At 38.9% G+C, this 14,085-nt stretch overlaps 1 protein-coding gene across 11 annotated transcripts in view; it reads right to left on the bottom strand.

Moving 5' to 3' along the window:
* Window positions 1–201: 201 nt before the first annotated feature.
* Window positions 202–14,085, bottom strand: part of LOC306868736 (protein CLEC16A-like) — a 64,649-nt gene continuing 50,765 nt past the window's right edge. For 4 of the 11 annotated variants that reach the window (XM_079415045.1, XM_079415053.1, XM_079415046.1 and 1 more), the window contains exons 22-23: window positions 8,004–8,144; window positions 202–2,221 (exon numbers count right to left, since the gene is read on the bottom strand). In XM_079415045.1, the coding sequence (XP_079271171.1) occupies window positions 1,776–2,221; window positions 8,004–8,144 (587 nt within the window). In that variant the 3' untranslated portion in view covers window positions 202–1,775. Of the gene's footprint in view, window positions 2,222–4,953; window positions 5,052–7,482; window positions 7,519–8,003; window positions 8,145–13,477; window positions 13,650–14,085 lie in introns of those variants that run through there. The other 7 variants (XM_079415052.1, XM_079415043.1, XM_079415047.1 and 4 more) reach the window with 5 other exon arrangements.

Below are 14,085 nucleotides of genomic sequence, written 5' to 3'. Positions count from 1 at the left end.
CTGATTTTATATAGTTTGTTTTTAATTGAAAACAAGGTTAACTAATCACAACAAGCAGAAATGGACTCCAGCCAGAGTTCCACTTAATCATCAAGAGACCCAAACACTGAAAAACCCACCTATTCTAGGAAACGATGACTATCGGGAATTAAATAGGCTTGTTGATATTTCACAAGAAGAGGAAACTTGCAAATGTATTTTGACAAAATAACTACATGTAAACAGTGTTTAATGCCAATTCATTAAAAAAAAAAAAAAACAGTAAGACTACCAAAATGTACATCAGAATAATTTATTGCATGACTTTGATAGCTCCAGTTGGTAAATTAATTATAACATTAGATCAAAACAAATCTTTACACTGTGTACAAACTATGATGCCCCCCCCCTTCTCGACAATGAACTTAACCTCAAAATACTGATATATGCAGAATTAATTGTATTGCTTTAAAGGTAACATTTTACAAACTCTGCCGATAAAGCTTAAATAGGAGTGCTTTTCTTTGGAATGAAAAGCGTCCAGTCACGGTTGCCACACATTTGCATCTGTGCTACACCACAAGAGTGTGTGGATCCCTTCTATGTGCTGCAGTCTATAAACCGAAAATTAATTTTCCATTTCAGTCCATTAGTGACGGTAGTCCAACTACTTGAATCTTTAAGTGAAATAAATGAGTCTTGAATGACTGTTATTGCACATCAAAGTAAAATGAAACCACAAGTACATCACACCCAGCTTTGATTATGTGTGTCCAGCACAAGCTCTTGATGACCTCTAGAATATTAAGTGTTAAAGAACACTAAAACGCACCTAAAAATACAGATAAGTTGCCTCAGCTTTAAAAAGGGAAGAGACCAATTTAGTGGTACTTGAAGCAGTAACTACATGAACAGAAACAGGTAAATTCATCCAGATTTAAAAATGTTTTAGAAAACAAATCAAATAAAAAAAAAATGCGTGCATGTACGGCAGTGACAAACGCTTAGGAATGAAACTCTATGACATCAGGTTTGTTCACCTGATGAAATAACGTGACTGATAAAAGTGAGTCAGCGGTTTTTGTACAAAAAGGCTTAATGGTGCAAGAGTTCATGGGTTGAATGATCTTAAATGCAGTGTCGAATTAAAACGGGTTACTTCAAGCTCATATCGGTTCCTTACAATCTCCAAAGAATGACACAAAAGGGCTTTTTTCAAAACGATTAAGTGAAAACAAATGTTCAGCCAAAACTAAATATACCTTCAGAAAAGAGCACCGCTGGATAGACCCAGAAGTCTTTGTACAGAAGTCTCCTCAGTGTTAAGACTGGTAAAATCAAGCAGGCTTTCCCCACTAACCCACTCAGATACAGATTTATACAAACACGTCCTTTCCTCTCCATCTGCTCGGTATCATAAAACCATTCCAACAGTCGCACACAATCACAGCCACACATGCAGAGAAACAGCTGACTCAACTCGCTCACGACACAGAAAAAAGACTGTGCTTTAAGCATCACTCACTCGTGACAAACAATAATGTTATTGTTCTAAGAGTGCCGTTTTCCTCTGAAATGCATCATGGTCTTGATATAAGGAGAAATATTGGTAACCGGAGTGTTGACACAGTCGGCAAATACACACGGATACAACTGAGGGCCTGAATCACTAAAGCAGAAAGCATGTGCCGGAGAACCGGAATCGGTCATGCTCACATTGAGTAATCAACATTAACATGAGTTCTTGCTTTAGTAACCTGGCCCTAATTCTCTTGGTACATTTTAGTTTAGCTGTATCAGTCTATCGCGGTTTCCTCCTCCAGGTCTGGGTTGTCCTCTTGGTCGGCCATAACGCCCATAGAGTCTGTCTCGGGCTGAGTCACAGGTTCCTCCCTCTGAATCTGCATCAAATCCTCAGTTTCTGCACTAAGCAATGGCCCAGACTCAGATGATGTCTCATCTTCCTCTGGAATAATTGAAATATCCTTCCTGTCGTCTTGAGACTGTGTATCCCTCGCCCCCGTGTCGTCGTCTTCCTTTCGGCCGGCAACCACCATCTCTTCTCCGTCCGCAGAGGCGTCATCCTGTACGGAGGACTGGGTGCTGAAGGAGCGCAGGCGAGGTGGGTCGGCGGGGGGCAGCAGGGTCAGGGAGTCCACGCTCAGCGTTTCGGCATCATTGTCAGACAGGAGGGAGATGGTGGGTTGTGGTGCAGGGGTGAGGCTAGGCGCCAGGGCGAGTCCTGAAACAGGGAGAGCAGGGCTGGTGAGTTCTGCACATGACTTATGGAGAAGGGGGTGGGAATCACACACATGCACAAACGTCTATTCATACTGAACATACAAACCAGACAAAGGGAGAACTGCACGCAGCTTTGTCACGTGTGTGTGCTTGAGATACATAGACAAATGTGTGCGATAAATGTGAGAGTTTATTAGATGTTTGACGGATGTAGACGGATAGGATGGCTTGATAGATGGCTAGATACTTGACCAAAAATCTCTTATCACGTTTTTTTAGGATTCTGGTGGTTTCACTTTTTGTTTTCCTTGACTGTGCCTTTATATGAATCAGATTGCATGAAACAGTTGCAGAACCACTGCATTTTAATCACAATCCAAACAAAAATTCTACAGTATCCACCTTTTTCTTCAACGTGGAAGTAAGCCTCAGGGTGAGACTTCCGTTTCATTAGCCGCTATACGGGAAGTAACGAGAAGAATAACGTGCAGTAAATGGTAAAACTGTTTGCACTACAAACCAGTGTGTTCATAATTAAGATAATGCATTAAAATAATATGGTAATGCACACCAATTTTCAATATCACGCAGCAAAACGAGCTGTTTTTGTACAGCTAAAAATGGATGCAGATGAGAGAGGACGCTTGACCCATAGAATTAACAAATGGCCAAGCCATTCAAGCCATATTATGTATATATAAATACAAACACATGCATGTATATATTTAAGAAAAATAAGTTGTGTTTATATAATAAATATATCTAATATAAATTATATGAATCTAAATATATACATGTAAATGTTAAAATATATACTGTGTGTGCTTTTATATATACACAGTACACACTCATATATTATGTAAACAAAAACTTATTTTGGATGCGATTAATCATGATTAATCGTTTGACAGCACTAATATATATATATGGTAAGATAATAGATAAGGTAATAACTGACAATGTGAGGTGTGTATATAATTTGAGGTGTGTAGATAACTGAATTCAAGAAATGCTTATGGATTAAGCCTAGGAGGGAAGTAGGAGGGGCATCAGACATGTGAGACAGTGAGTCAGAGGTGTGTAAGGTCTCTCTATTAAGAAGCTCTCTCCCAAGAATACGAGTATGAATGTAAATGGAGGAACCGTAATGGCAGAGAGCCTTGGAAGTGAAAGGTTGAAGATAAAAAAGGGTGAAGCAGAAAAACAGGATACAGCGCTTTCTCATTTTGGGGTGGCATTAATTCACAGAGCCTTTGGATTTCATCAGCTAAGCCACGCTAGCTAATGCCATGCACTTTTAGAGTGAGGTTTCACAGTTTCTACAATGATGTATATATTTACAAATACTCATCACTTCACTAGTCACTTCAGATATAATGCATTCCAAAGCTTAAAATTTGCAAATGTATTGCTCTTCATTAGCAACACTGACTCATACAGACATAAAATTAATAAATCAGCTATTTTTGTTTATCAACTAATCTCAATAATTTCTTGAGTAGTTGCATTATATTAGGCTTACCAAGTGCGTGCGTGCACACACACACACACACACACACACACACACACACACACACACACACACACACACACACACACACACACACACAACATACATATACACACACACTAGGGATGGGAAGATTCATCGGCTACAAGTTGGCATTTATATCACGATACATAATTTCTAACATATCTGCATTGGTAAAAACCGATGTATTTATATATAATTATTAGTGGATGCACTATACTTTTATTATTTAGAAAGTTGACCAATATTTTATATGTAGATTGATTTCTCCTCTTGAAACTGTTTCTCAAGCGCGTTCTCTCATCACCACTGCTGCTGCGTGAATATGACGAATCACAACACCACGGAAACCCAAGGAAAAAATTGGGATTAAAGTCCAAAACCTACTTATTTTTGGACATTAAATGCATCTTTTGTGGAATTTTATACCTACATATAAGTATATTTTTACGATAGCAATAACTATAAAGGGACTATTGAAATGGGTAAATCAAATGTAAGCTACTAGACCTACAGTAGGCTAATAATTACTAAGTTCAAAATAAGTTGTGTGTGTTTCTTATAGCAGTTAAAATAGTCATTTTCGTTATTATTTACTTTCATTTTTAATTCACTGATTTTAACTTTTAATTTAGTTATTTTAATGCTTTAAAGAGCAATTTTAGATTGTAATGTTCTAATGTTCTGCGATCTGTTCTGCAAACTATAAAAGGTACAGCTGCCATAAACCAGGTTACCATAGACCAGGTTAGTTTCCCAGCATAAGTTGCCACAGTGACTAAGTTTGATCTAGGCCCATGTTAAATTTGCTTTATGGAACCAAATCATTTGACAATGAGTAAGACTAACTGAAATAAGCCTGGCTTATTTGGTTAACTTGTTTTATGAAACAGGCCTCGAGGCATAAAAAGTGATCTCCATTGCATCGTATTGTATCGAATCGCATCGAAATCGGATCACACTGCATCGAAATAGGGGTGAATCGTATCCCATCGCATCGGTAGCTGCTTCATATGTACCTTTAATGTATCGTATCGTTGGCTATGCATCGAGATGCGTATCGTATCGGCCTCAGTCATGAGATGCACATCCCTAACACACACACACACACACATTAGTTTTTAGTAGCACAATGCAAGTCACTGGAAACTTGGGGGCCACTCTGCATTGTCAATCTATGTAAAAACATCACATGGACATGCCTGTTACGTGTGCATGGAGCTCTAAACCCACTCTCCACCGTGCCTGTCATCCTCTGACAGAGAAAACACGCACCTTCGGCCTTCCCTGCCAGACCTGACTAGAGAACAGAGGGACAGATCAGAACGCATCCTACTGACAAATGCATTTAGCATCTAATCTGAAGCATACATGGAGCAAAACCTACAGCCAGTATACCTACAGATATGATCAATTAGCTTAACATGCAAAGCACACTATTTTATATCTACATAGAACAACAACAAAGCAGGATTATGGTGACAGCTTGATTTAAACACAACAGTTCACTGAAGTGCACTGGCTAGCTATCTGACATGTTGCACACTGATGCTTATGCCAGTGATCTGGGTTCGAGTCTAGACTGCAAAATGTCTTGATCTTATTCCTCCTATTACCTCAACTCATTTTACTTCTGTAATGGGACATAAAGCAAGGTGGGACAATATGTTTGAGAAAAAATGTTTTCAAATTTGAAATTACATAAACTCATAAATCATACACAATAGAGTACATTAGCGTCCACCCACTTTTTCAGCAGATTCAAGATTAATTTTTCCCATAGGGATTTTAAAAGTTTTTATTAAAGCGGGAACCAACCCAACCATCTACGATGTGACTCACAACATTAAAAACTTTAAATTAAAGCAAAGTGCTACAAACCCATGAAGCACTGTGAATGACAATCTAATTAAAAACTATGCAGAAATATAAGTGAGACTCTCTGATGTAATTTTCTTTGCATAATAATGGTTAATGTAGTTTTTAACCACAAATTCAACTGTTAAACAGAGTTATTTTAAAAATAAGTTGAAATAATGCAAAAAGGTAGCTTCAACAAAAGCATGTACCAACTAGGTCTGTCTTTAAAGGCTTATAAGTTTTTACTACTGGAACCCTACCGTTGCAATTTATAAGACTAGTAATGTGCTTTAAGAAGATAAAAAGGGTCAGATGGATTTCCTGTTGACTTTAACACTATGCAGGTTGAATACCACTATTCTTTACATGTCTGTTATGACAGAGACCGACGGAGAAATGGATGTCTCACCACAAATCCACATCTTCAAAACAATACGTCATCTGCTACTACCGCTGCTTTTTCTAAGAATCTCTCAACAAAAATGTGCCGCACCACAATGCATTTACTAACAATGAATGTGGTCAGCTCACACTGCTGCACTCGGGTGTTTGTGACTGTGTCCTTATTCAAACAACTTGAGTGACTTCAGAAGACTCTGTCCCCAAAAAAAAAAAAAGATTATTAAATGACATGGACAGTTTCACCTCAGACAACCCCAAAAAGGTCACTGTATTTCAAAATAGATCATCATAGTGATTCAGAGAATAGAAGGAACTGAGATACATAATGAAAGAAATTAAAAAAAGTCCATGACCGTATTAGTTAAACACCCCCACCACAAAACAGAAATCAGGAGGAGACTTCACAGAGGCCACAAGACTCCACTGCTCTATTCAGAGAATCCGCCACCAGACTGGCTCCTGTGCTCGTGTGGTATGAAGACTTTGTGAGTTTTCAGGTTCTTCCAAAACCACACCTGACTACCAGTGATCTGCTGACAGATGCAGTGTAGGAGGCAGAGATAGAAAGAGCAGCCAGACGCCACACAGGCCTTTACAAGTGAACAAAATCCCTCAGAGACTCTTGTTCTACCCAGCATCAATTCTCAAGAGGCCCTTTGGAGGACTATTTAGCCGGTAGTCATAAAATAGTCTTCCATTTAAACAAGTACTTGACCACAGCTTACCAGGGAATTCGTGTCTTGCTAATTTTGATAAAACTGGCTGCCAGACAAGTGCTCAAAAGGATGATGTTAACATGAAATTTCATGAACTCACATCAAGATTAAAAAAAGAACTAGAGAGTATGAGCTGTGAGGCTTTGAGCTTATAGTAAAAGAAGCATGGTCTTAACACACCAAGAATAATGTCCACACCAACGGACGATAACATTATGTTAAGTAAGCACTGCAGTTACGTTATCTACTGCTTTAGATGCGAGTAAACTGATTAGCAAGTAATTTTTTTTATTGTTCATCAGCTGGAAAAAAGGCGCTCAAAGTAATTCCAACCATATTGTTTCTCTGTATCATTACTGTTATAGCTGTGGAGTCGACTTCCCTATTCTCTAGAATTAGAAGGATTGTTACATTTTTTTATTTATAGTAATTGCAATAGTTATCATCCCTGGTGTGTCTTTAATCTACGTATAATCATGTACTATAGCTGTAATACTGCAACAGCAGTTCATCATCTGCATTTATATGGCTGCGACAATAAAATTGACACTGTAAAAGTGGGACTATGATATTGATAGGATCCAAAATTAACACTAGCCAAGCGCTAAATGAAAGAACAAACTGGCTTAGAAGATTTAATAAAAAGGTGTTGTACTTAAAGCAACATGTAAAGCGAACAGTAAAGCATGCGCTAGCAATGCCAAAGTCAGGGGTTCGATTACCAGGGAATGCATGAACTGCTAAAATGTATACCTTGAATGCAATGTAAGTCGCTCCAGATAAAAGCATCTGCCAAACGTATAAATGTAAATCACAATGCAATTATTCATAAAATGTCTGATCTGATTCCAGATCTGTGGAAATGCATAAAAAAAACAGATCGAAAAATACAGGGAACAAAATCACTCTTTGGCAACTGACAGACACACAATTATGCAAGAGACAATGACCTGCATTGTTTACTGCAAATATACAAAGGAAAATGACAAGAAATATTTTTCATGGGCTGCAAAAACAATTCTCATTGAAGAAAATGAGTAAAACATCTATTTATCATTGACAAGTGTGGAAAATAAATTAATTTTGGACCCTGGATATCACATAGTCTGATCTACTGAGAGAAAAACAAAAAGGATTACGCAATCTGCTTCTTTGCAAAGAGGGTGTTTTTGTAGCAGCATGTATGAAGGTTTTTGGTGTTTCAGTTGGTAGTAAAATAGCGTGGTTAAGCAAAAGTAGAGAAGGGAGTTGCATAATGTGAGTGTGTTTGTTACCTGTTTGACTCTGTGTGACTGTGTGTGTGGATGCGCTGCTGGCTGTGACAGAGTCAGCGGGGCCAGTGGGGCCACTCGAAGGGAGTGAGGTGGAGGAGGCTGATGAGGGGTTGTGCTGAGCAATGCGAGCAACTGCAAAACCTGGAAAGCAAACACACGGCACATGCAAATCACTTAAGACACTGACAGACCTGGTATCACTGAATGTCCTGGCATACAGTGGGAAAAAAAAAAAACTATTTGATCCCCTGATGATTTTGTACGTTTGCCCACTGACAAAGAAATAATCAGTCTATAATTTTAATGGTAGGTTTATTTTAACAGTGAGAGACAGAATAACAACAACAAATCCATCAATGATCATGAGAACGGTGAGGAATCAGCCCAGAACTACACAGAAGGATCTTGTCAATGATCTCAAGGCAGCTGGGACCATAGTCACCAAGAAAACAATTGGTAACACTACGCCGTGAAGGACAGAAATCCCGTAGCACCCGCAAGGTCCCCCTGCTCAAAAAAGCACATGTACAGGCCCGTCTGAAGTTTGCTATTGATTTAGAGGAGAACTGGGTGAAAGTGTTGTGGTCAGATGAGACCAAAATCCAGCTCTTTGGCATCAACTCAACTTGCCGTGTTTGGAGGAGGAGGAATGCTGCCTATGACCCCAAGAACACCATCCCCACCGTCAAACATGGAGGTGGAAACATTATGCTTTGGGGGTGTTTTTCTGCTAAGAGGACAGGACATCTGCACCGCATCAAAGGAACGAGGGCCAGGGCATTGAAAATGGGTCGTGGATGGGTATTCCAGCATGACAATGACCCAAAACACACGGCCAAGGCAACAAAGGAGTGGCTCAAGAAGAAGCACATTAAGGTGCTGGAGTGGCCTAGCCAGTCTCCAGACCTTAATCCCATTGAAAATCTGTGGAGGGAGCTGAATGTTCGAGTTGCCAAAAGTCAGCCTCAAAACCTTAATGACTTGGAGAGGATCTGCAAAGAGGAGTGGGACAAAATCCCTCCTGAGATATGTGCAAACCTGGTGGCCAACTACAAGAAATGTCTGACCTCTGTAATTGCCAACAACGGTTCTGCCACCAAGTACTAAATCATGTTTTGCAAAGGGGTCAAATACTTATTTAAATGCAAATCAATTTAAAACTTTTTTGAAATGCGCTTTTCTGGATTTTTTTTTGTTGTTATTCTGTCTCTCACTGTTCAAGTAAACCTACCATTAAAATTATAGACTGATCATTTCTTTGTCAGCGGGCAAACATACAAAATCAGCAGATCCGAGTCTGGACATTAGTTCTCTCTAATAAATAATGACCTGTCTCCATCCATTTGGAAAATAATAAGAATAAAGAGGTCCCATATACACTCACAAATACATACCCTTACCTCCTGATTATTGAAACACTAATTCATCTCATTCCTACATTTTGGTACAAATAATCTTAATTATCCAAATGACTTTAATGTGATCCAATGGCAGACAATGAACAGACTTGGCATCAAACCAAGAGTTCTGGGAACCACAATCGCTTTTACCTGAACCGACAACACGTCATCAAAAGGGACTGAGAGACAGCTATTAGTCATCCATTTCCCTATACAAAGAACTCACTTTTGTGAAATTAGGAACCACCAAAATCATACCCAAATCTGAAAGTCTCAATACATTTTGTAAATATTGAGAGATTTGGTGGAATTTTTTATTTTTTTTTGTGATGAGGGGGCTTGGTAGATTTTGCTGTATTTGGCTGAGAAGTGGTTTAGATGGTTTGATATATGCATATATATATGCATATATATATATATATATATATATATATATATATATATATATATTATACCATGCGCACACACACACGCATATATATATTCATCGCACTTAAATGCACATTAAACCACATTACTTTGTGAATAACCCACTGGTCTGGAACCAAAAGGCTAAATAAGGGTTGTATACCATGACTGCTCAGAATCACAGCTGGTAGAGAGGAAGCATTACCTAGAAACCTTTTTCAGACAAAACAGAACTGTAACTTAGAAGAGCACTAAAGAAATTCTGGGGAAAACAAAATTAGGATGTGCAATAGTTGAGAATTAGTCTAATTTCTGTGCAAATCTCCACACAGAGAAGCGAGTGAGCAAGTCCCTTTCAGAAATAAAAAATGCAAAAGAGGTAAATGTTTCACAACATATGTGACCCTGGACCACAAAACCAGTCTTAAGCCAAAAATACATTGTATGGGTCAAAATTATTGATTTTTATTTTATGCCAAAAATTATTAGGATATTAAGTAAAGATCATGTTCCATGAAGATATTTTGTTAATTTCCTACTGTAAATATATCAAAACCATTTTGATTAGTAATATACATGGCTAAGAACTTAATTTGGACAACTTTAAAGGCGATTTTCTCAGTATTTTGATTTTTTTGCACCCTCAGATTCCAGATGTTCAAATGGTTGTATCCTAACAAACCATACATCCATGCAAAGCTTATTTATTCAGCTTTCAGATGATGTATAAATCTCAATTTCAAAAAATTGACACTTATGACTGGTTATGTGGTCATATTCTGGCACCCCAGCAAAGATTTAAAGGGAAAGTGTTACATAAAAAATGGCACCCCAGATGGGACTATGAGTAAACTTTTGTTGTGAAGAAAACCAATCAACAGCAAGACAAACACATTTAAGTTAACCTGATGTCCGATCAAAATGGAACCGTTAACAAGTGATATGCAAGACACTTCCACAGAGTTACTTATGACCATGAGTGAGGATGGAGGGCCTCCTGTTGTTAATGCAGTTATACCGAGTTCCACAATTAATACTCATTACTCTTTATTGGATATGGAGTTAACAGGAGAGACAGCTTTAATACCTCCTCTGCCCTTTTCTTCATCTATTGTAATGGAAAAGGAATCTGAAAACCTGGAAAAATGTACGCTGCAACAATCAATTGTTAAACTTGGAGAACAACATAACCATTTGGTGGAAATTGTTAAGAATCAAACAGAAGAATTGAAACAGGCTATTCAGTCTTTAACTCAACATATAACTCAGGTTTCAACACAACAAGAAACTGCATATAACCAATTTACAGAGAAACAATGTAATTATACTCGAACTGAAGTTAATCAACTTTTGAGTTGGCGTTTAAAACATCATCACACTGAGGTTCTGAAAGATATCAATAGTGTGTTGTCTCCTATGGCTGCTTCAATGGATCTTATGCAGACAAATCTTGACCATTGTTCTCAGAAAGTCGAAACATTATTTGTGGAAATAGGTTCTAAAAGTCCATTACAGATGGAACTTCATCAGTGTTCCCAACGTTTAGACCAGCTGGTTTTGGATATTGAGAATGTCAAGCCTTTGCAGAGCACAGCTGTGGCCAGTGTTTCAGTTCAAACTATTACTTCTCCTCCCAGTACAATGGAAACTCCAGCGGCTTCTTCCAGGTTACAACGGATACATCCCATAGCATCACCAGAGCTTCCGACTACTAATGAAACTTTGGGCACTGGTGAAATCAGAGGGAGATACCTTGGAACAAATCCAATTAAAATTCAGTTTCCCTGTTTTGGACGGCTGGAGGATAATCCGGATCCTCTACTCTTCCTTGAAAAATGTCAGGATTTCTTGGCGGTATATCCACTTTCCGAAGAAGAGTTGTTAGCTACCCTTCGAAATGTATTGCATGGAACTGCCAGAGATTGGTGGGATGTTATCCGTTTTGAAACTTCCACTTGGCTGGAATTTGAGCACAAATTCTTAGTTGCTTTTTTGGCAGAGGATTATGATGATGAGTTGGCAGAAAGAGTTAGAATTCGTGTTCAACAGGAAGGGGAAAGTATACGTGACTTCGCTTATATGTATCGAGCCCTTTGTAAGCGTTGGAAGCCAGATATTGAGGAAAATGAGTTGATTAAGATGATTTTAAAGAACAGCAACCCTCATTTGGCTAGCCAGCTTCGGAGCAACGGAGTGACAACAGTAGATGGTTTAGTACGGCTGGGACAACAATTGGAAAAAGATAGAGAAAATCAACACCTGTATGATCAGAGAAACCAATTATGCCAGAATCTCAGAAAGGAAACAGTGAGTACTTCTCTTCAATCCAAAAATCCTGTTGTTGGACAGGCGTTTCAAAATCTACCTAAAGCTCCCTCGTACTTTTGTTGGCGTTGTAAGGGTTCCCATTCACCTTCTTGTTGTCCTCAGGAAGGGAGTGGAAAACATAAGAACAAAAAGTACACTCCTCCTCCTCCTCCTCCTCCATCACATCATTCCACTTTAAATTCAACTCCAAAAGGACCGACAATTAGTGCTGTTACTCATATTGTGCCTGGAAGTTGTTTTGTACAGTCATCTCCTTCAATGCTGCTTCAGCAATTAAGTGTTCCAGTTAAAATTGGCTGTTGGAGTGGTAATGCACTACTCGATACAGGCTCTTCATATACTTTGATAAATGAGCAGTTGTGGTTAGGTCTGAGTGATCAGAAATTGCAGCCCTGGACAGCTGGGCCTATTTATTTGGCAGATGGAGGTGCACGGAAACCACTGGGGTGGAGTGAAGTAAATATCACCTTGCATACTTTGACTATCACCTTACCAGTTGCTGTGTTGACATCAGATATGCTTGCATTCCCTGCTGTGTTAGGGTTGGACTATTTATTCTTCAGTGGGCTTCAACTGGATATTCGGAATAAGGCATATTGGTTTAACTCTGATGAAAAATATTATTTCCAGAAAGAAAGTGTTTATTCTTCAGAGTGGGGTGCTCCAGCATCTGTAGCCTTGTTTTCTGCTCTTGCTCCAGGTAGCATTGTTGCTGAATTTGATATATTACAAAGGGCTTGTCAAGATGCCTGTTTGGATGAGGGGGGAAGAAGATGTCTTCTTAATTTACTGAACCAAAATGTTGATGTCTGTACGATTGTTTTGGGCCAAACTGATGTCCTGACACACAAAATTTATCTCACACAAGATGTGCCCATTAAACAAAAACCGTATAGAGTATCTCCTGCTAAATTAACAATACAAAAGGAACTCATTGCGGAAATGCTTGCTGCAGACATCATAGAACCTTCTTCTTCTGCATGGGCTTCGCCTGTGGTTTTAATTCCTAAGAAGACGGGTGGTTTCCGTTTTTGTGTGGATTACCGCAAGCTTAATTCTGTCACGCACTCTGATGCGTATCCTATTCCTACAGTTCAGGAGATCTTGGAATCATTGACTGGTGCTACGGTGTTTTCCACTTTAGATCTTAATAGTGGATATTGGCAGGTTCAGATGGACCAGGAAAGTCGAGAGAAAACTGCTTTCATTAGTAAACAAGGGCTTTTCCATTTTAAGGTCATGGCTTTTGGCCTTAAAAATGCTCCATCGACATTTCAACGACTTATGGAGAGAGTCCTAGCAGAGCTGAATGGGAAAGTCTGCTTTGTTTACTTGGATGATATAATCATCTATTCATCATCTTGGCAGCAGCATTTCCAGGATATTCAGGCAGTTCTGAATAAATTGAGAGAAGCTCATTTAACAGTTAACATGAAAAAAACCCACTTCTTCAGTACGTCTTTGAAGTTTCTTGGCCATGTGGTGTCGGCTGAAGGTATTGGAGTGGATCCTGAAAAAACAAAAGCAGTTCAGAACTTTCCGGTACCAAGAAATGTGAAAGAAGTTCAGAGATTTTTGGGAATGGCTGGTTGGTACCATCGATTTGTACCACATTTCTCTCAGTTGGCAGAACCTTTAAATGCTTTGAAGAGAAAGGGTACCAAATTCATATGGTCTTCCCAATGTCAGTCGTCCTTTGAAGCTTTAAAACACCTTCTAGTAGAACCTCCTGTACTTGGACATCCACAATTCCATTTGCCTTTTGTGGTTTATACAGATGCCAGTGAAGTGGGCCTTGGAGCTGTTCTAGTGCAACAAACAGGATTAGGAATGGAGGAAGTTCTTGCTTTTGCAAGCCGCACTTTGAATGCCGCGGAGAGAAACTATTCTACCACTGAGAAGGAATGTTTGGCTGTGGTATGGGCCTTGGAAAAATGGAGGTATTA

Source organism: Barbus barbus, assembly GCF_936440315.1.
Source record: "Barbus barbus genome assembly, chromosome: 4".
NCBI lineage: Eukaryota > Metazoa > Chordata > Actinopteri > Cypriniformes > Cyprinidae > Barbus > Barbus barbus.
This window is presented reverse-complemented; position numbering and strand designations above follow the sequence as displayed.